Source organism: Perna viridis, chromosome 7 (genome assembly GCF_037379345.1).
Source record: "Perna viridis isolate PV_CMFRI_1.1 ecotype Kerala chromosome 7, ASM3737934v1, whole genome shotgun sequence".
Lineage (NCBI taxonomy): Eukaryota > Metazoa > Mollusca > Bivalvia > Mytilida > Mytilidae > Perna > Perna viridis.
Genome location: NC_142451.1, coordinates 39,799,769 through 39,824,248, shown reverse-complemented (window position 1 = coordinate 39,824,248; position 24,480 = coordinate 39,799,769). Strand labels below are relative to the sequence as shown.

At 32.0% G+C, this 24,480-nt stretch overlaps 1 protein-coding gene across 2 annotated transcripts in view; it reads left to right on the top strand.

Moving 5' to 3' along the window:
- Window positions 1-24,461, top strand: part of LOC148612670 (uncharacterized) — a 37,322-nt gene extending 12,861 nt beyond the window's left edge. For both annotated transcript variants that reach the window (XM_088594319.1, XM_088594320.1), the window contains exons 11-16: window positions 2,258-2,477; window positions 3,255-3,396; window positions 4,354-5,210; window positions 6,900-6,998; window positions 8,242-8,324; window positions 8,906-24,461. In XM_088594319.1, coding sequence (XP_088450445.1) covers window positions 2,258-2,477; window positions 3,255-3,396; window positions 4,354-5,210; window positions 6,900-6,998; window positions 8,242-8,324; window positions 8,906-8,951 — 1,447 coding nt within the window. In that variant the 3' untranslated portion in view covers window positions 8,952-24,461. The remainder of the gene's footprint in view (window positions 1-2,257; window positions 2,478-3,254; window positions 3,397-4,353; window positions 5,211-6,899; window positions 6,999-8,241; window positions 8,325-8,905) is intronic.
- The last annotated feature ends 19 nt before the right edge of the window (window positions 24,462-24,480 follow it).

Sequence of the window (24,480 nt, the reverse complement as noted above, 5' to 3'; positions counted from 1 at the left end):
CTTTGAGTTTCATAGGTTCAACATAATTCTACCTGAAAGTTAAATACTGGTATTCAGATGACTCAGAGTCAGACCTTATCTGCATGTAAATTAGCATTGGAAGCATAAATATTCTGATTTCTAACTGTTATTGGTGAAATTAATTAATACATGAACCTTTGAATGACTTTGATTTCATCAGGCTGCCACCTGGATAGAATGATGTTCCTTGTGTTTACAAGATATTGCGATATATTTTTAGCTCACCTGGCAGAAGGCCAAGTGAGCTATTGCCATCACTTGGCGTCTGTCGTCATTGTTAACAATTTTTTCAAAAAATGTTGCCCTTTTTCGATGTTTTTTTGCTATTTTGAATGTTATTTCTTTCAAAAATCTTCTCCTCTGACACCACCTGACCAATTGGAACCAAACTTGGAATGAATGTTCCTTGGGGTATTGTGCATAGAACTGATATGGGGATTTTTGATCCATCGAAAAACATGGCCACCATTCCTAAAAATAGAACATAGGGGTCAGACAGTAGTTTTTCTCATATATCTCCAAAACTGTTAGGTTTAGCAAAATTATTTCTATAGCTGAAATGACCCTTATTATAAAGCTTTCAAAAGTCTTAGGGATCAAAGTTGTCAGGTGACTTCTGTAGTAGTTATTGCCCTTGAAAAATGAGTTTTTTCTTGTTTTTTTTTTTAATAGTTTTCAGCCAATATCTTTTAAAACTATAAAAGAAAGAAACGTTCTATAACTGAAATGATCTTTATGACAATCCTACCAAAGTCTTCTTGAGTCCAGTTTGTTGGACAACTCCTTGTTAAATTCATTGCCCTTGAAAGACAAACTTTAACAGGTGAGCAATTCAGGCTCCTGGGAGCCTCTTGTTAAGTGATGTCACAATGATTGGAATTAAAATTTTGCCAATGGGACTATGGCACCCTTACCCTTCAATTCAATGGGACATTTTCAATTTTAATGGACCATTTTAAAAAATAAATACGGGACAAAATTTGGAATAGCAGTTAAGGCTGGCTAGACATAGATATTGAAGACCAAATGTACATTTGTAGCATAAACAAACTTTAATTTTCACTACAGATCAAATGTTTATAAAGAGTTAACAATTAACGTGTCAATTAATTGTCACATCGAATCAATTTTCTTTACTGTTGTTTGAGTTTTTATACTAATGTATTGTCTAGTCCTTTATCACAGTCCACAGATCCCCCGTCAGTTAGACCCTTACTTGGCTATTAAAGTAGTTTATCACAAATGATAGGAAAAAGTCTATTTTTTTGTTGGCTGCAATCAGATTTTAGATTTTTTTGGGGTGCTTCACAACCAGGTAATATGTCTCCACCTCCACCATTATCAATATTTTCAATAGGAGGTTCATAACTGTGTCCAGCTGCCAAGTTAGTTTCTACAACAATTGCAGTTTGATTCTGGTAATTACCATCATTAATATTTTTTTATGCATTGAAAAAGATAATTTCTTCTGTTTTGGGCCTGGCTTAAAAATGTCTTTGGTGGCATTTTCAATTTCAAATGGGATTGCCAGTCCATGCTTTTCTGATATTATCAAATTATTTTATTTTTATTCTTTAAAACAATTTTTATTGTTCTTTCAAACGCGTACAACTCAAGAAATATGTAATCTAAAAAATCGACATAGTACCATTTCATTCCCTGGTCTTCAAATCTTCTCGAAAACGTGGCGATCAAAACATTCGCCTGCAGCTAATGAAAACATTGTTTAATGACTCATTCATGCCTTTCACAAGTAATGGACAAGACACTCCACCATCAATGATAGAAACTTAATGTGCGCACATGATGCGACACATTAGTCACTCAATGCAAGAGAAAATGTGACTATGGCGCACGGTAATCCCAATCACTGATGTCACAAAAATTACAAATTTTATTTCACCTATGGGTGATTTAAAGAATCAAACACCACTGAGATTGCAAGACAGAGAAATCTCAGACACCTTAGGTTTCCTAGTCTTGCATTTTCTGGTGGTGTTTGATTATTTTTCTCACTTTTAAAATTGATTATATGATTAGTACGCCAATTTAGAATGCCCTCCTTGCAGAAGTTCCTTTGAATTTATCAGATGTCATATAACGTTTTATTGTGACATGTTTCATTTCACCCATGATAAGGAAATCTCACATGGCTATAATAGGAATAACCTAAATAACTTTTAGTTTTTTTTAAATTTTTAACATGTTTAACTTATTTCTGTATCAATATTTGTAGATTTCAAGCACCAAAAATATCTGCCCAGCAGCAACACAGTAACAAGATCTTACAGAAAGCCAGAGAAGCTAGAGCTAAAAGGTTTGGTGCTGTTCAGAATATCCCTGTCATTGGTAGCACCAAACAGGCAACTAAGCGACCATCTACAGATGATGAGAACGCTTCACCTCCGAAGATGGCTAAATCTGCTCCTAACATATCTACTGAGTCAGCAGTCAAGGTAGATATACTAGATATGAAAAGTAACTGTAGGTCAAATTTTATGCCCAGCTAACTATATTATGGAAGTAAGACATCTATCATGCATCAGGATTAGACAAGATTAAAATAGGTACAAATCTATCTACTGAGTAAGCAGTCAAGGTATATGTTTTTGATTTGAAAAGAAACTGGAGGTTAAGATCAAATTTTATTCCCTGCTTGTTGTATTATGGAAGTAAGACATTTCTCATGCACCTGGGTTAGCTAAGTACATGTAGTATATTAATCTATCAATATTTTTATGTCCTCCACCAGGAGAAGTCAGGCATGAAACTTGCTGTTGTCCCATACATTTAAGTCAGCTGACTCTTTAGAATACTTTGTAAACACATATAGGATATCAGCATTAGCATGATTGATTATCATATGTGAGCCTTTTGTTTCAGTCATATTACAGTCACTGATGTTTTACAGTTTGAGACATCTGTGTTACTTTTAATTTAGCTTGAAAAGCTTTCTTTACCCTACAGGTGCACCTGGTCCATGCTCCCAGTTTTTAGTGGAGTCCGAGTTGCTCATTTGCTTTTGTTACTTTGTATATATGATTTTAGTTACTTTGTGTTCTTTGTTGTGTATGTCTGTTTTCCATGTCTGGTCTTTGTCCCTGGATTACATTCTTTTGAATACACTATAACCTTGGTTCCCTTGATTACTCTTTAAGATACACATTGTGTGCACATCAGTGTGATCATTTTTTATGATGAAAATTGTCAATGGTCAGCTTTTCTTTTTCAAGGTCGGAGCCTCTGATGAATACCTGAAAAGGATGGAAGAACAGAAGGCAATGAGGGAGAGGATACAGAGACAGAAGGAGCTTAAACGTCAGATAGAGGCCTCTAAGAGGAGGAAAGAGCTCCAGCTAAAACTGGCTGCACAAGGTATGCTATAATACACTTAACCAAATATGCATGAAGTTTAAGAATGCATAATAATAGTTTCTCATTTATTGTATGATGAATTTTGATGAAATTCTTCATTATGTGTACAAAATATGTGGAAAGAGTAATCAAGGGAACCAAGATTCTAGCGGAAAGCAAAAGAATGTAATCCAGAGACAAAGACCAGACATGGAAAACAGACACACAGAACAAAGAACACAAAATAATCAAATTCACAGATACAAAGTAACAAAAGTAAATGAGCAACTTGGACTCAACTAAAAACTGGGAGCATGGACCAGGTGCACCGGTAGGGCATGCATCCTCTGCTTTTCTAGAAACACCCACCGAGTTGCTCATAAAAAATCAAGTCCAGGGTAGACGAAGGAGGAAAGGAAAACTTTAACACATTGAACAAACCAGTTTTCATGGTACAAAATTGCAGGTATTGTTCAATTATCTAATTACTTTTTCATAAAAAGTCAAGTCCAGGGTGGAGGAAAGAGGAAAACTATAACACATTGAACAAATCAGTTTTCACGGTACAAAATTGCAGGAATTGTTCAATTATGTAATTACTTTCTCATAAAAAGTCAAGTCCAGGGTAGAGGAAAGAGGAAAGGAAAAAAACAGATTAGTTTTGAAACAGAAATTTATCATAAATAGAAGCTTTCAAAGGATGAAATACATATTGCGCTTGAATGTTGAGTTTGTACTTCTCTCAACTGTTATGGGTTCTACCTCAGTATTAGTTCTTAAAACTGTATTTTGTGAACATTTCTTAGTACATGTACAAGTATGAATTTTGGTGTATAGGTTTCTTCTTTTTTAGTGGGAAGAGGGGGGGGGGCAAAAATATTGACCATTTAATTTAAATTTTAATAATGATTTACCATTAATAGAGAAAGGAACCCCCTTTTTGTTATTTTATCCTTTTAGTTATTTTATCCTTTTCAGGGAAGGATATATCTGAACTAGATGATAGTGCTGATTCAATAATTAGTGATGACACAAGTGCACCCAGTGTGGGTAGAGGTCAACAGATAGGTCAGAGAGGTCAAAGGGGACAAAATCAACGGGGTATGCCTGCCAATAGGGGTCAAGGACAAGGGGGCATGCCAGTCAACAGAGGTCAAGGGCAAAGAGGCATGCCAACAAACAGAGGCCAGCCTGCTTCTGTTAGTCAAGGACAAAGGGGTATGCCTGCTAACAGAGGTCAGACTGGGAATAGAGGAGGTACAAATGCAGGTAGAGGACAGGTTTATCAACAGCAGAGTGCTGTTGGAAGAGGGAACTCAAATAGAGGAAGAGGCAATTTGAGAGGTGGTATTGCACAAGGAAGGGGCAAGTATGCTCCTGGTCAGACAATGGAATTATTAAGTGATGGTACAGTTCGCATGCTTGAACCACATGAAATTGTTCCAATTGATAGTGAACCAAAAGTACCACTAGCAAGAACAGTCGTTCCTCTTAACCAACAGGAAATTCAAAATAAACCATCTCAAAACACTCAAGATACAAACAGACAGGTAAACCAGCCAAAGGTCAAAAGGATGAAAAGAATTATCAAGACTAAAAAGAATGCTAAGGGTGAAATTATTTCTCGAGATGTTATCATGGTGCCATTAACTCCAGAAGAGGAAGCTCAGGCTTTACATGTGGAGAAAAGTTCTCAAGTGGTAACATCAGAGAAACAACAGCCTCAACGAGTTGTTTTGGTAGGAGACAGAAAGGAAATTACTAGGACTGTAATTGGAAGTGAACAGAAAGAGAATACAAGGACCGTTATAGCATCTAGTCCTCAAAAAATGACAGTAAGTAGCAATTTTTTGCCTTGTTAAAAAAATTTGGTAATATAACATGTGAGTTGGAAATACACATGTACATGGCACAGCTATGTCAGTTTAATCTTGGTTATACCACCTTTTTAACCTGAAAGTTGCTTTTTAATATGAATACTGAACATTGCTTGTGAGGCTTAAAATAGACGTTCCATCAAACTGGAAAAGGTATCAGACAGGGCTGCAGAAATGGATCAGGGAAGTGAATTAAAAGTGAAAGAAGCCTTTATTTTTATTTGAATTAAAAAACCAAAAATTTTTTTTTTAAATATTTACATTATCTAGTTTCAGTATGGTGAATTATTCTAAAAAAATGGACAATTGTTTACCTATCCTATCTCTCCCCATTTAGCTTTCGTCCCTTTTTCTCAATGATTTTACATGAACACAATGAAAATGTACAATGTATTAGTACGATTTTTAGATGTAGACCGGGGTTTGACACTAACAGTAATACGGTAGTCCTGTGCCACCCTAATTTTAGAGAGGATTACCCAGAAATTTTAACGGATAGTCCTTTGGGCTACCTAAATTTATTCTTAAAATCTTACTATACCGCAAGATTATTTTGAGGCCTACCTAATTTATTGATGAGAAAGTCCTTTGAGCTACCTAGCTGAAAAAGTTAGTGTCAAACCCTGTAGGTTGTTGCCTAACTCATATTAAGGCAAAGAAGACAGAAAAAATAGAAGAAAAATATGTTTCCAAATGCACATTATATAACAAGCTTTATTAAAGAAAAATTTCGGATCTAAAATTTTTACAAATCAAATTTGTGAACAATGAACATTTTAATGGGAAAACTCAGGGAGATTTAGCAAATATCTCAACTGCTAATTTAACTTCGAACTGGACGTGATCAGTAATTGTGTATTTAAGAAATAAATCATGGAAACTCCATTTTATCAATGTTTTACCACGGGCTGACCATTTACATGTATGCCACATTATTTTACTGATAGCATTGGGTAAAATATCTTCATAAATGGTCAGCCCATGGTAAAGCAATGATAAAATGGAGTTTACGTGGTTTATTTCAATTCTAATATGACAATGACGGTACTTTTTTACATTTTTGTGACCTGTTACGGTAACCTTAGACCTGCCATATTTATCTGTATTTGGCAGTATACTTCACACAATGACATTTGAAATGGTCACTAGTGAAACTTTGCTTTGTATTTTTTATAATGGAGGAAAGAGTGAATTAAATTGTTTGCATTATAAGGTCACAGTGTTCACACATGGACAGGTACATTGTTTCTTTCATTGACAATTGTTACTGTTTGGTTTCATATGTGATGGCGCATGAATCACGTGCCAAATGCTACCCAGTATGAGTGTAACTGATTTTTACAGAATATAATACAACTTTTCTAAAACATAACATTTAATATTTTTATTAAATAAGAATTTCATGTTAATTCACGCTACTGACATGAATGAAAACAGCTGATACACATCAGAATGTTACATGTGATTGTTTACATGATTGAGGTGGACAGTAATTTACACACACACAAGCCACGCTCAATAAGTTGCATGCTGCTCATATAGCAATCAAAAATCTACCATAGTTGTGGTCTCAAAGCCAGTTAAGGACGTCATGTTAGAATTATTGTATTTATTATTTAGTGAAACTTCATTCAATGTGATTTTCAGGCTCAGAGTTCTAGGAAAGCTGTTAGAGTTGGTAACTTGTCATCATCAACATCTGATGCCTCCATTAGACGACTATGCTCTACTGTCGGAGCTGTAGAGGTAAACAATTATAATGGAGGGCGAAGTCCTCATAATGGTTATCAATTTAACCTTTGACCTTAGAAGCATTGACAGCCTGATTTCAATCTGTCAGGAAGTTAATTTGTAATACCAATTTTAATACAAAGCAAGGATTTTTTTAATTTTTGTATCTTTAACAACAAAAAATGATTATAGCTCTCATCCTAAAATTTTCTTGTAAGTTGATGTAAAACTTTTGTTAAGTGCAATAGGTCTGTTATTTTTTCTGACCCAGTTGATATAGTTTCGCTTTTTACCCTTTGACCTTAAGGATGCTCTTCTATGGGAATGCAAATCACCTGATCGCAATTCTGTTTTCCGATTGGCCAAATACTGCTTAGTGGCATTCCAAAAAAACTGTATCGAAAATTTGACATTGTGTGCCATGTGTTATTTTCTTGAAAGAAATGTAGAAACTTAGAAAAAGTACTAAATTTTACAGCATCAGCTATCTTTCTTTAAAGATAGTACTTATTTAAAATATCAATATATTCAGCTCTTACATATTACGCTTGCCTCATATGTCAACAAATTACTATAAGGTAAAAGAAAAATATGTTTGTTTCCTGTTACCAGGAAAATGCGTTTGAACATGTGTATTTATTTGTGATTTAATTTTTGGGCATTTTAGGTGTTAGTTATTACAAGAAACAGGCAATTTACATTATGTGATTATAAAAATTTCATTAATTTAAAAAGTTATGTGAGAAATATGTAAATGTTATTAAAACCATTTATCAAATTTTCGATATATTTTTTTAAACAATAATGGTAGATTCTAATATGAAATCCTGCTTTAGACCACAGTCATGGTTTAATGGTAATAAACATATGACAGACACCATAGACTTACGATGGTCTTATTTTCAGCATCGTAGATAACTTCACCGTAGAATCTAGTTCCACAATAGTTGTGCAACGAATATGTGCATTTTTTTCTTTATAAACATGCAGAAACTAGGGATATTAGAATTGGAATTATTCAAGAGACTCCATTTCATCATTGTTTTACCATGGGATGGCCATTTACGTCATTATTTTAACCCACGCTATAGATTAGGGTAAAATATAACATGAATGTCCAGCCTGTGGTAAAATGATGATAAAATGGAATCTTTTTGAAATTTTTCTAACTAGAAGATGGTTCTCTAATTTTTGAAATGTTAATAAAAAAATGTAAATATTAATGTAACATACATTTATTTGACTATATATTAAACAGAGTATTGAGAAGACTGGTAAGTCAGCTGTAGTAATGTTTGAAGACCCAGAACATGCTGTAGTTTTTCAGGAGAGATATAACAGGTTTGTATTGAAACATATTGACCTGCATTACCAGCAGTGAAAACAGGTCTAGTAGCGACTTGACTCTGTATGTCATGCTTAAGGGTACTTTCTTTGTGTAATCTGTAACTCAAAAAGTAATTAACCAAATTTATTCATACTTTGCATTGTGTTCATATACATATTGAAGATGTGCATCTTCAATTATGGAGAAATCTTATCATTTTCTCTACATTTTTAGCATGTCAACCTTAGTCATTTTTTCAGTAGAATATGCTATCATAGTAAATAAGTAGTGCAGACTGTTTTTTTGTACTTGCTCACTGTTAATATACATATTGAACACACTTGTATGCTTGCATATATATGACCGTGACACAGGTCCAGACATATAACTAATTTTCTTTTTCATGTCAAACATTAACTCAGAGAAGTTGTCATGAAACTTTGGTGGACTATGTTTATTTATTGACAAAAGCTCCTTCTTAATTTTTTGAAATAAATGTTTGATAGCACTTTAAGCACTATAAAAGGGGGACAGGCATATGACAAAAGTTTAAGTACAGCTGTTTATTGTTTAAATACCTTACCTTTCTTTGTAGACACATGATAGACCTATCTCACATCACTGTGGAATTAATTAGGTGATGCTTTGTTCAGATGTAACAAGGCATATAGTTGGTTGGATTAAAGATCAAAGCTTTTATCATCTGTGGCGTTACATACCTTACTGTATGGTAATTGTGTGATGAGGTTTATGTAAGGTAGGTTGATGAGCAGATGACAGATTGAATGGATCTGATTGGTGGATGAAATAAGCCGGCAGATATTCAGCAGTGAATGTACAGATGAAATTTTATTGATAAAAATGGCTCAGCAGATTGATCTCAAAAGGCACTATACAGATGAAGATTGTTTTTAGAAATGATGGCTTGGTTTATTTTGATATGTTATTCAAATATAAAGCCTTGAGTTTTGTACATGATTCTGCTTAAAATTTGTACAAATATTTTTGGATGTACAATTATCAGAAAGGTTAATCTTATTGCTACTATGACTTGAGCTTTTATACAATATCCTGCATATGATTGTATAATTGTTTTGGTTGTACATTGATCAGAAGTAGCATAATTTATTGCTATGCATTTGGCATTTATTGTGAATCATGCAATGTGCTACATGTATTACGCTTTTTATCATGTTTAGTTATGAAGTCTTGATGCATTTACACACTAGCCTATTTCAAGGAATTGGGCAATTTTGTTCATTAGTTGACTATGACATGGCTTTCTTGATTATAAGGAGTCCCTTCATTACATCCTTAACGGTCTTTTTCAAATGTGAAAGATGTCTTGATACATGCCAAGCAGATGTGGTATATGGAAAGACAACTCCTAATTCCAGTTTACCATGCCAGTATTTGGATACGTCTGATGAACTTTTTCTTTCCCCTTAAGTGTGTGAGAAAATGGATTTTTGCTTGCATTGCTTAAGGATTTCATTGAACTTTTTTTGTACTACATTATGTATCAAGTTCAATTGACTACAGCAAACTTAGTGCTAAACTGAAATGACAGTTTCGATCAACAAAATGATGTACCGTCAAGTACAGATTTTTGTTTCTGTGAGGGATGGATACCTACAGTATATTGACTTGGGAATTTATACATCACTGGTGTTATTTGATCACAAAAACTGTCTAGATGGAATGGGCCATTAACTTTACAAAATCATGTGATACACTGATGTTAAAAGTGACCACTGTCACTCAAACAATTGAACTGTGCTAATCTAATTCAAACATGGAATACACTGAATCAGGTGTAATAAGATGATCACCAGATGCAAACATTGGATACTTTATTACACAGATATGAAGCTCTACTGTGTTCCAATGATGACCAGATGATTGAAATGACAGAGTTACGACATTCAACCCTAATGGAATGACGTTAATGGAAGTGACCATAACCTTCCTACTCAGCATCTTAAGATTCCTCTGTAAGGGTCCTATTAAAGAAAACTTTCTCTTTAGACTATGGTTGGATTGCTTTTCTCATTCAATTGATTACAAACCCGATTATGTAGCTCCCTTTTCTACAATGATTTTCAGTGTTGATAGGCAATCTAGTTTACTCTACATTCTATCAAGGCAGGCATTGTTCTGTTTGTAAGGGCTAAAAGTGGCAATTTTTTTTCATTTGTCAATAATTTTTTGTGCTCTTTAGGTACTAAATAGGTAGTTGGATTAGAAGTCAGTTAAGTTTGAAGATGATGGACGGGTGGTCTTGAACTTCAAATACAAGATGCTACTTTGTAATCAAGATCAGTTACAGTAAGAAATTTAAAATGCCTTTCATTGTATAAATACATTTTCTTAACAGGACACAAACATGACATAGTCATCTTATACTGTTTTACATTGTTTTCAAATATTTTTTTTTTTTTTTTTTTTTTTTTTTTCTTTTTGTAAAGTATTTTCTTTTAAACTTTGTAGTCTTCACGGTGGGGAATCATGTGACAAATGCTTATGATAAAGTGTTGATTTGAGATGCTTAAATGAAAATGCATATTTCTGTGTGAAAAATTTTTATGAAACCTAGTGCACAATATGAAGGCTTTAATAAAATAAATACGTACCAAAATATTAATTTTATGTTTGACAGGAGGTGAGAATAGCTATGCACAGTATCAGTGATTACTGACAATGATAAACTGTTGGAGTGTTCCCAGTTTCTAATGAATGTAGAATTAAAGCAATGGTGTGTATTTTGTTAGAAACAAAATGTTTCACATGGTGAAATAAGTTTCATAATAATTTCTTACGTAAAATATGCTTTTGATACATTTTCTCCCATGTAAATGATCTCAAATTTACACTTTATCGGAGCTTTTAGTGATGTGATTCGCCACCTTGAGTCTTTATTATGGGCTATTTTTTATATAAATATCTATTTTTTTACATCTATTGTATAACTTTGGACATCAACCCTTTGAGCTTATAATGTACTGATGAACTTGATTACTTGTTTTGTACTTCGCCAGAATATAGCTGAAATATTGCTGCTTGGTGTTAAACTCCAACAATCAATCAATCAAAAGTAAGCAAAGGTACATTGTAGATTAAAGAAAATCTCAGAATTAGGTGCATAAGTTGTAAACTCATCTAAGAAAATGAAATTCAGCATTCAAGACATTGAAAATGTTTATTTTTCCTTGTAATATTTTTTTTAAAACTTCTATCTTTTCAATTTTGATTTGATTTTGTTTAAATCCAGTAACTAAATTATTCCAAAAAATTATGACTCAGACTTTTAACTACTGCTGTCATTGTTCCATTCATTCAATGCATGTAGGAATTAACAATAATCCAGTCTCCTTTCTGTTTAGGAGACCTTTAAAATTATTCTTCGGTTTTCCCTTTACCAATTTGTGAAAGCTAAAACCTGATTGGTTAACCAGAATGTATTCTGGAATAGGTTATTTTTATTAAGGTTTTTCACATTTGGCAAACACACTGAGACAGTTTCTGTTGAATTCTGATAAGAAGCACCATCACTTTTTAGAATTCTGAATTGAAAACCAAAGAACTGTTTTTCTCTTTGTTATTGTGCTTATAAGGGGTGGGGTGAAGGTAAATTGTAACCAAAAGTGTATATTCATCACTTCAAAATATCACTATTGAGCTAATGTTGTTATGATTCAAATTTTCATAGAAATTTCAATTTTCATTTTGAAGGATTTTCTTTTGAAAAGTATTCTTCAAGTGATGCATGATTAAAATTAAAATATTATGAACCAAGACATTTTTGTGAAACAAGAATATATGATATCTTAAAATTTTGTACTGATATGCCTGCCTTGAATCTGTCCATTTTTATTTGAAATGAATAAGAAATCTTTTTTTCTCTGTTTGACTGGAGAATGAAGAAAGTAAGTATTATTATTTTTATGTTTTTTTAATAAAAGTGTTAAACTTTTTTTTTCCCAAATTATACTTTTACACAAATTTTTAGAATTCCTTGGCACAGTTTCTCTCCAAGTTCAAGTACAATAATTTAGTTTGTAATTTTATATACTTTATAAATTTCTACCTATTATTTTACTGCGTCCAACCATAGAACGCCCCTTTCCCTTCAGCTTGGTTCTATCGTATACATGTACATGTTAAGTCCCTTTTCCTTTGAATGATGGATGATATCTATCATGAAAATATGACATCTTAAGGAAACTATCTCCTCCAACAAGTCTTGTTCATGTAGAATCCTCCTTTCCTATCAGTTCTAGATAACACTTATCGTGAAGATTTAATATTCACAACAAAATCGTCTTTCCAATAAGTCCAGGTCAATGGTGATTCCATCATATTTGCTAATGTTTACCCATGTCCAGTTTGAAAATGCAAAAAAGTTTTATAGCATCATAAACAGTATTACAAAATGAATGCTTCTGTTAGATAACTTCAGTTTAGTTTCTAATTTTATATACATCATTTCAATTCACTCATAACTGTAGATATACATAGTTAGGACTTGCATAGTTTTTATGATGAACAGACACAGTGGATCTCACCTCTCATTTGTTTTATATAACATTTGTTAAACATTCATTTCAATTATGTTTTATAAATTACATTGTACATATATGTAATATTGATGTAATAAAAATGTGTGGGTATTTTAACTCTTCTTATTGATGTCTACTGATACAGAGCTACTTGTTTTAAAATGATATACTATTTGTTGCTGACATTCTTGCTAATGATGATGGAGTATTCAGAAACCAATGTGATTTAAGTGTTATTCTATAATTGTACAATGTATTCAAGAAAACTGATTTATTTTAGCTTAAAATATTAATACTTTTTGAAGTTCTATTTCTTTTTACTCTTTGTTGATAAGCAATGTAGTTTACAACTTCTTAAGTAATCTAGATATAAAAAGAAAATGCTGAACTCTGATAAGAATTATCAATTTGTTTAAGTAGTAAGTTTATATTTGCTAATTTCCTCAGTATTCTCTACAGCTTGAGTAGGTTGTCCCTTTACCAATTTGTATGTGAATGTCTATCACTACCATTGCATTGACCTAACTGGTTGGGTTACTTTTGATTTGCTTATGTGCACAAAAGACACTTTCACAATAACAGGAGAGTCATAAGTTGTTTGGTAGGTGGGAATCAAGTGGAAACATGCATTTTCCACCGTTTGATGTCTGCAAGCAATCAAACACATTTTTTTTGTGATGTTGCTTTTTTAAGGAAAGAAGCATTTTCCCACTTGCTTTCCACCCAAAAAATAATGACTGCCGTATTTATGCAAGAGTCGATGGCAACCTAAAGATACTTAGAAATAAATGTTATTTTTTTGTTGTCGTGCATGTACAAATTGGAAATGGCCAAACCAACGGTAGCTTCAGATGAGCATAATGTTACCTTGGGCTCAAAAATGGAAATTATTCTTTTTTTTTTATTTCAGAGTGTACTGTCACTTCTTTTTCCACTAAGTGCACCTTCGTTGGTACATGTTTTCTTTTTTATTGATGATGCCATGGTAGTTTTAAGCTTTGTTCATACTCCCATTCCATATCAGTTCACAGTACTAATGAGAAGTATAGATGAGTATGAAATAGAGGTCCCCTAGACCCTTTTAGTATGGGGTTACACCATGCATCATGGCCCAATTTCTTAAATTGAGATTTTCTTTAATCCTTGAATTTTCCTCAAATATTCATTTTCAAGCAATCTGATTGTCTGATTGGTCAAAATTTCAGTTGAGGAAATATTTGAAGAGATCATCAGTTTAAGATGTTTTCTTAAAATGTGTTGATTGAACCTAGCTTAAAAATGTTCATCTATTATCTGATTTGCAATTTAAAATGTGCTCATGTTGTGTTGACACACATTTATCACAATTTTTGCATTTTAACAAATGGTAAAGGAACTGCTTCCTGTTTCGAGAAAATAAATGACCCATGCATAGGTGGGATGCCCCAAAACAACCTTCACAGATTTATTGGGAAACAACTTTAGGAAGTATGAGTTGGCTCATTAATCTTTGTATTGTAATGTCAGCTTTAAGTATATTATTCAACTTCGATTTATGTGATTTTTACTTTTTTTTTACTGTACTTCTAACAAGCATTATCCACACAAAATCTTCAACAAAAATCAAATATTGATCTCAGTATTTATTACCTCTAACTTAGTGGACCCTTCAAAGTAAACTGTATTATGTTCTTTCACTTCTTGTTTTGTCTCTTATTTTCTTATTTGTGCAATCCGTTTACTTTCCATTAATTCTTTTTGTTGATAGCAATATTTATTTTTTTATTGACCATTTTTTCATTCCTTGATAGATAAAGGTCTGTACATTTTACACCATTATAATTAATGTGAAGTGGCCTATTCCATTTTCGTCTAGTATTCTGGTGTAACAAGTTATTGTGATTGTTGTCTGAAGTGTGATTTTCTTTGATGTAAGCCTTCCACCAACTTAAAATCCAGGGCCCTGTTACATGACAAAAAAAAACAAATTGAGATTTTTCTCAAATTCTTCCTCAGCTCAAATTTTGACCAATGTTGCTTGAAATTGAAGATTTAAGGAAAGCTCCAGGATTTGAGGAAAACTGAATTAATTTTTATATGAAACCTGGCAAAGATGCTCAATTCATAGTGAATTATGTATTGCTTTGAATTTTGTACCTTTACTCTTTAATAAAAAGAACTCGTAACCTACCTGCCATATTTGGAAATATCCGACATGGAGAGAATTGCCAAACAAGATATTTTAATGTCCTTTTCTTATTTTTATAGAATCAAATAGCTGAATAGAAACACTTAAATATGTCATTGATTTCTGAATTTTCTGTTTAGTATCTCTTATGATATCAGAGATGTGACACTAAACTATAAAATATCATGTTCAGCTGAAAAAAACTTGAAGTGATGAAAGTATATGTATATGAAAAACAATATACATGTAGTTACATCCTTACAAGTATTCAATTGGATGTAGTTGTTTGACATATACCATGTAATTTGTATTTTGGTAAAATGTTCTTAACTTTTTTATTCCTGAAATGAATCTGTTATAAGTATTAAAAAATGGTAGTTTGAAAAAAAATATGTTTGTATTGACTTATTTAAAATAATCATAAGTTCATGAATCTATTTGGGCCTAGAGAAACAATGGTTTGGATTTTCTTCTTCAGTTAGCCACAATCTTGGGAAAGTTTTAATGTTTTGTCTTATACATAAATGTTAAGTATCAATGATTCAATTTTTGTTATGATTGGTATTTTTTAATTTTATTTTTTTTCATATTTTTAAATAAATTTTTTTAATTAAAAGAAAAAAACATTTTTTTTCTTTCGAAGCTTCTGGTAAAATAATAAAGCATGTTTTTCTTAGGTCCTATTATCTTTTCTTATCTTGCAAACATAAATGCAGAAATTAAACGTTTCTCTTTTAAACAGTTTTGGAATGTCTTTCTTGTCAAGTAAAGTATCAATATATTCATTTCATGGAATAACTTTTAGCAATTAAATGATATCAATTTTATGCATGCATGTCATTCAAAAGTCCAGTGAAATGCAGTCATTGCCTATTTTTCATGCTATTTCAGATGATATCCATTATATTGCATATTCATATTGGTGATTCAATTTTTATCTTAGTTAAGTATTGAAAGATTATTTTCCCTTGAAGCAATGACTTTTATTAATTGTCCAATTTTCTGAAACCAAAAGGCTATGCAATTTGTAGGAATCATCTTAAATTACCTTTAAATGTTTTTTTTGTTTTTTTTTTTGTTTTAAGTTTTCATTAAATTCTGTAACATGCATGTTGATTCTACTCACAGGCAAATGAGTGATTATGTTTGACAATTGAGAGTTTTGATTATGAATTGCAATAATGAAATTATCAGTTTCTAGCAAAGGAATACTGCAAAGTTATCGTCATTATCTCATGAAATATTTCAAATTAACATCCTTCAGTGGATTTTTGTACTTGTTTCTCGTGAGCTTATTGATTTATGTTGAATTGATTAGAAGTTATAGCTTTGAAAACTAATGAAGTCATATTGATTAAGAATATCTATTTGCACATAAAAACACTTTTTACATGTATGGTGGATCAGGTTTTTTATATAGAGAAATTTACGCAATTGACAGAAATGTTCATTTCAAGGAGATACTCAGGTTTCAATGGTTTACTGTTTACTGTTTTATTTAGTTATTAGTTTTTTTTCTATGTTTGAATTATTTAATTTCAGAAGTGAAACGCTTTCAGATTGGAAAACAAAATTTGTCGGTCATTTCATAGACCAAATTTTGTAATATGACAGTGATGTCAACATTTTTTAATGATTTACTCCTTGAATTTTGATATTAAAATTAAGTTTCAAGGAATGCCTTGTATATTTTTTTGTCTTTATGAAATAACCGTGGTGCACATTTGAAAATAACCTGCTATGCAGTTATTTAGTGTGCACCCCTTGATTGAGGTTATTTCTTCATAGACGGAAAAATATAAATAATTTCTTAAATGCCTGTTTTTGGTGTGCAGAAATAGAAACGAACTGTTGTTTTATCCTTTTAGTAACGTTTTCTTGTGAGTTGTGAAAAATATGTGTGCAAGGCAGATTCAAATTATTATTTTTTTTTTGCTTTGCGAAAGAAGACCAACATTGAATAATTTCTTGTTTCTCAGACACTTTCTGATCCTTTTTTTCTCCTTTTTGTATTTCCACCTCCCTTGTCATTTTATCTTTGTATACATAATGTCAAAATTCACTCCATTTTTTGTGCTGTAAAATAGTGAAAAGAAGCATTTCCTTCCTTTATTGGTCATCACGAAAAGTGGTCTGAGAACCATGAAATTAACTTCGAATGGCATAAAAGAAAAGGGGATTGATTTTCATGCACTTAAAAACAATAGTATGAAGTTGCATCTATTACGATAAAAAATCGATATGCCCATGTTTGGTCTGAAATATCATTAATTGCTTGGTTTCAGAAGTTTCACATTTAGGCTAAAATTGACTACAGGTATATGAGGATTAGATTTGTTTCTGGTTTGTTGTGCAGAATGTGAGCAAGTTTAAGACTTTTTTTGTTTTTATTTGACGAAGAAGTAAATGTAACATAAGGATGTACAGTTAATTGGATACTTCACTGCAGCTTCTGTGTAATATGGTAAATATGTATTATTAGTAGATCGAATGACTCTTTGAATTGAATATGTGGTATTTAACGTTAAGTCATTATAAAATGATTGACATTTTGAATGAAGATTGTCTTAGATTTCTAAAATGCCTGATATATTGTTACAGCTGAGTTTGACTTAAAATTTTTGTTTAGGGCCCTTGATTGTTCCATCTAAAATGCTTCAATAAAGTATCCATTTTCTTGTGATAAGGATAATCTGTTGTTTTTATATTATTGTGTTAATTATTAACACATATCACGCATGAAGATCTTGTACTTTTCACAGTTACTTATTTCTCTATAGCTTGTTTTGGACATTTGTTTGTTTTAAAGTTAAAACTAACAGAGTATATTTTTTGTCAATTTTCCTTCCTTTCCGGCCTTTATTGTGAGTCTTTGAAAGGTGAATTCTCTGACAAAATGACAATGCATTAATTTTTTTATTTATTTTATTTATTGGGAGAGTATTATTATTGATATTGAAGTCTTTTTGAACATCTTTATCATACTTTTGAGTGACTCAGAAGAAAGTTGTGAATTAACTAGATGTGGGTGAGAGATATTTTATTAGTTAGATGTGTAGCAATATATCAGCTATTTTTATTCTGAGACAACTTGATTAATTGATGACATTTTATTATATATTTTACATTTCAGTAGTCATTTTGTTTGTAAAAATCTTATGCTTGTAGTTAATCCTGTATAAAAGAAACACTTCAATTTCCAAATACAGGCATAATTTTCTTCAACTTTAAAACAGATTTTAGCTACTTTTGCTTCTGAAGTATAATATCAAATTGTGCTGGATTATGTATGAGCAGCTTGAAAACGATGTTTTTACAAGAATAACCTCCCCTATTTCTATGGTTTGATAAATCTTTTAAGTTTTTTCTCAATTGACCAAAATCATGTCTGGTAATGTGAGTTCAATAGGCTACTAATTATGAACAACACAGTTCTTGGTTGAAGCCTGTTTTTCACATTTAAAGGCTTTTTTTTTTATACCGGATTGATTATGAATGATAAGAGTTACCTATATTGTGATAATTTGACTCTACAGTTTATATGGGTATTGCTGTTTTTCTATCATCCATTACAGATACATTTTTACGTTACTCTGTATAAATCAGGCAGGTGGTGGTTCACTTATAAAAAAGTTACGAAACTTTTTATTGCTTAAATGCAAAAATACAAACCTTGAACATACTTTCAGCAAAAGTAGTAATGCTATATAACACTGCTGAAAGTGCAATACTGAGAAATCTCAGACACTCAAGGGTTATAGAAGTTAAAGAATATCTGATTTTAACCGGAAGTTGTGTAAGGGTTTCTTAGTCTTGCATTTCCTGTCAGTGGTTGATTTTTTTTTCACTTTTAAGATTCATTTTATGAATAATATGCCTATTTAGAATACCCTGCTTGCCAAAATCCCTTTGTATTCACACATCATGATTTTTTTGTGATTTCACAAACATCAGTTTTTATCTCACCCCTGATTAAAATATTGAATATCCTTGTCTTAAATTTGAGAAACCTTTGTTAAGAATGGAGAGAATTGCAAGGTGATATTTGACTTGTTAAATATGGGACAACTGACAAGGAAAGGTATTACAATTGAATCGGTGTTCAGTTTATTTTTATATTTTTTATCACTCTGGGGCCATAAAGAGATTGTTCTAAGATGTGTTAAACGTATTTCAGTAGCAGAAATTTCCAAAATTTCCACAAGTTCCTATAACCAAAGGACCTGTCTGATTTTTAAATGTTTTTTGTATTTTTACTTTTTATTGTTGCCAAAAAAGTGCCAGTTTTCCACTTTAGATATTGCCATGACCATGACATTCATTTTAGCTTAAATGAGCCCTCTTCGCAAGATCAAAGTCTAAGTAGTTATATCCATATAAGCTTGTACTTAATTTTTTACATCCAGTATTATTTTTATGGTGTAGAAAGCGTTCTTTCTAATACAGATCTCAGGTCAGTATGTTATGGTGCTAGATGTAAATGAAGTCCAAATTTTACACCTGTTATTGATATGTTATTGTTTATAGCTTATCATTTATTGACTGTGATATTTAAGCTATTGGCACGTTCACCTTGTTTTTTGTCAAAGGAGTTTTTGTATAGTATATGTTCTTGTGTTTTAGTCTGTGGTATGTTGTCTTACTCTTAGAGTCCATTTTAACTACATATACTCCTTGTATTTACTACTTATAAAAATTAAGATTATCATAAAATTGCAAAAAAGAATTAAGAATTTGAAATGCAGTAATGTTTTCCAAAATATTTTTTTTAAGAAGTTATGTTATTACTGATTTAAGAGGTAATAACATACATTTTGTGAAATTAGATTTTAATTGATAAAAGTATAGATATATGCATGTATACTAGGGGAGTCAGAGACAAGTTCTAGTTGAGGATGTCTAGTTGTAAAGGCCTCTATGCTTTCATATTGCACATTTATATTTAATACTTCGCTTATTTGCATTCAGTGGTTCCAAAATTACATATACAAGCTTCAGTTCTGTAGAATATGTTGACTAATTTCCCCCGTAAGAAGCTCTTTCATGTTTTGTATCCCATTTGTGTAAATGTATGTAATTGTTATGGTATGGCCTTTAAAGTAGGGTTGTCAAAATCATCGGAAATTACTAACCGGTTAAATGTTAGAAGGCAAATACAACTTTGAAATTTCCAATATTTTTTTCTATTTGGGGAGTTCACAAATTCATTTATTAATTGTTAGAACTTTCCATTGATTAACCAATAGATTTTATTTACAAGACAAATACAACTTTGAAATTTCCAATATCGTTTTATATTTGGCAAGTTCACATATTAGTTCATTGATGACTGTGTTGCTTTTTCTGGGGTCTGCGAAAATACTGACGAATATTTCAACTTAAGACTATTTAGCATATTGCTTGTCACGCCTGTGTATGCTGGTTCAAAGTTTGCATTTAATTTGTTTTTCATCTGCACTTCTTTAAATAAAAATAAGACCAAACTTTAACGGCGGCATTTTCACCTTTAATTGCTATGGTTATTACAGAGTGCTAAACAGTGAAACAATGCAGAAAACCAGGCTGTAAAACTGACTTTTAATTACTTATTTTGATAACTGTTAAGAAACGTTTAATGTTGTAGTTAGCCTATGGTCAAACAACCTTCGCATGTCTTAATTAGATAACGAATTTTTAATATGTATACGATCAGTTGAAAATAACAGTAAAATTAAATCTAAAAATTAATAAAGTTTCACAGTTAACCAAGTAGCTATTTTGGTATTCGATATTTGGTACCGCCGACTGTTAACGGTTTAATCGTTCCCATTCCTACATAAAAGTTGCTCTTGGTTGGAATGAAGTCTTTTATTAACGAGCTTTTTGCTTCATTTCATAAATGTGAAAAAGACAATTTGCAAATGACTTAAAGGTTCATTTAGTGCCCTTTATGCATTGTCGCAAAACTTGAGTTATACAATATAATGAGTTAGAAAACTATAGATTTCTGTAAATGACCGTTGAAATTTCATATTATTTCTTTACAACAGTGGTTGTCCTCCCTTGTCATCATTGGTTTTTGTTTGTTTGTTTGTTGGGGTTTAACGCCCGAGCAGCAATATTTCAGCTATATTCAGGCGATCAACATAAAGTGGATGATAAAATGAACAAGAAATGATGATGAAATGAAAATTGGGATGGGACACAAGGATAATGGGGTCGAAAAAATTTGATTGCCACTGGAAATAAGGAGAGGTGGGTAGGGTCGGGCAATTTAGCCTCCTGTGGCGGAGCCCTATGGTTCCTACTCAGGGAGAATACCACAATAGGGTTTTTTAACGTGCGAGGAACGTGGCATCTTTCCCAACACGGTGCACCACTATGGTTTGCAGTCAGGTTTTCCGTATTATAGCCTGACAACCCCAGCATGTGGCACGCCAGGGGTACCCCATTCCATCACCTGGGACACAAAACCCAGTTGCTTTTTGGGCAGAGCGCCCTAGCCCCCGGCTAGGGTTCTGAGCACTATTTAGTGGCCTTTTACGATAAGCTTAGCGCTGCTGTAGGCCTATTCTTTTGACACCCGGTCCTGCGCGGGTCTGTCATCATTAGCTGTGTTCAAACACCAGATCAATTAGAACCAAAATTGGTGTTAGTGTTCGTAGGATAATCCTGCTTAGAACTGAATTGAGAATTATTGATCCGTCACAAACAGGACTGTCATTTCTAAAAATAAAACATGAGGGTCAGACAGAAGTTTTTTTTAATATATCTTCAAAATTGTTATGTCAAACCAAATCTGTACATGGAAAATATGTGTATGATTGGATCTTTTTGCGGTAAAATTTCTGTGTTAATATGCTCAACCATTTTTGCGTTATCTGCCTTCTTTGACATCTATTGCTCTCTTTAATGTTATTACTTCAAAAAAAAATCCTCAGAAAATACTGAACAGAGTGAAATAAAAACTGATAAGAATGATCTCTAGAATTTTTATTCAGAATAAACATGTCCACTTGTCCATAAATAGAATGTTTCTTATCGAGAGATTCAAGCCTTTTGGAGCATCTGGTTGGGTATCCGACATTAAGTTTCATTATAAAGTCAGTCTATCTATTTTTTGTCTTTGCACTAAATGTGCTTGCATACAACTGATACTAACTTCCTAGTTCATGTCGTTGTGGAAGTGTTTCATTGTTAAATTTTGTTGACTGACAGACAGAAATTGGTTTGAAACGAATGTCCACGTCTTCGCCATAACAATGTAATGAACTCAATTTTTGTATACGTATATCAAATCTGTCAAGCATGCATATATCTTTACTTTTCAAACAAAAAATCTGATGTTTATATTTTATACTTACATCTAGTCTCGCATTTAAATTAAGTCACTTGTCGAAATTACATTTAAGTCATTATTTTTTATGAATATATATTGAATTTTACACTATTTTTGGTTGGCATATTTAAACCATTTTTGAGGGTATTTGGGTCAGTGAACATTGGTTGTATCGACGGAAGGAATTCGAGTATTAGTTTATTTTGCGTTAAAACATAAGTATATTTTGTATGATATTTCAATCGACCGTATTGCGAAGTAGATGGCAGTGTTTTTTGGGGTTTTTTTTTGGCATGTTTTAATCTGAAAACTCTTTCTTTTTTTATTATATTGAATACAAGAATACTAGATCTAGGAATACTTTCGTTCAGCAGTTTCCGGTCTGTCATACTGAATTTTATACAACAGCTTACAAATGTACGGTCTAAATGTCATCGGTGCTTCTTTTGTTACTTCTACTATTTGAAAACGTTGCCTTTGATTCTTTTTTCTACTGATTGTCTTCAGGGTTTTGTTTGTTTGTTTGGTATTGTTTTGGAGCAAGGGGTCGCAATACATTTCTAATAATGACTGTGTCTATTTATTTATTCAGTGCTATAACAATGCAAAGAGGAAATTCCATTTTGTATGCCTCTAGGATTTGCTCCGTCAAAAGTTGTTTTATGTACCTCTGTTTGTTCTGCAGTTTTTTCTATCAGTCAAATCTAGTCGAGCATTGATTTTTGTCACCATCCACTCATAGAATTATAAGTTGCGCATCTCTAGTATGATAAAACCCAAAAATGGTGTGTCTTACTTTTATTGTTATTTCAATCGTCCTTTCTCTTACCCTTTTTTATGTTATGCAAGTCTTGCACATACGCACTCACTTTACCCATTGACCTGCTTTATGAATATGACAATTTCCTTACTTGTCTAGTCTTTCTTAAAGGATAGATGTATTAAAAGCTGTTTACCATCTATGAACGAGAATTGGCTATTTGTGCTTCAGTAGACTTGATTACTCTTATCTCTTTACTAGAAATGATTAACATGCGGCCCTCTTTCAATCATTCTATTGCACAGACAATCAGAAAGTTTCATGTTTAAGGCGTAGCTAACCCAACTTTCAGACTTTGTAATGTTTTAGTCAGTTTTTTCTTTCCATTTTATACATGGGTGAAATGTCTCTGAGTTACTCAAATAATTCCATGAACATATATTGATAGTGTGTTTTCTCTCAATCTTGATCCTTAGTCTAGGTGTTTGCGCTTTGAGTTTTGTCAAATGGATTTATAAACTGACGTACATGATTTATGTACAACCGTCAAAAAGCGTTATTAATTAAAGTTTAAAAAATTATGTATTAGTATGTGGTTTTGGTGTCGAAGTAAATAGTGACTTTTTTTGTTTGATTGATAACTTGATTATTCTCTCGCGTGTATACTTGGTCGTATGTTTCCTTGGAATGTTTGTTATTTGATATCGATTAATCATGCTTTCCATCGGTTTCACTTCGAAATGTTAATCTCCGAATGTCCAATTATTGTCGTAGTTTCCAGCTCATTTTTTCGTTGATGGCGTTACTTGTAAATTTTAAGTTTCTACTATGGTATATAAGTACCAATCATATTTGTTGCCAGTTTCGATATACTGTACACGTGTTTCAAGGAGTAATCTTTACCATATTGACATTTTTGTATTGTGTATCAATATTTTTAGTGCAATACTATATTTGACAATTTTATTTAATCACCTATGTCAAACTCTAACCATTTTCATTTCAGGAAACTGAATTTATTATTACGATTTCTATTTTTTTTCAGGTTCACGTCCTGTTGTTAACAGATACCGTATATTTTGTTATGTGTGCAGCATTGTTTACACTTTTTGGATTTTATTATACAAGTTTTTTTTATAACCCCTGCTTGCAAAGTGCGGGGTATATAGTGATAGTTTAACAAATTATACTCTTGTTACTTATTATTGAACTGTAATATATAATATTTTACACATTTACTTGTTCTTCCAGGTTGCGTTTTATATGGATGAAAAGATTTAAAGAAAACTATTTATGTTCAAATCAATTTTATCTCTACTTTTTTACAATTAAATATATGATTTGGAAGTTTTGGTGTTCAGTATAT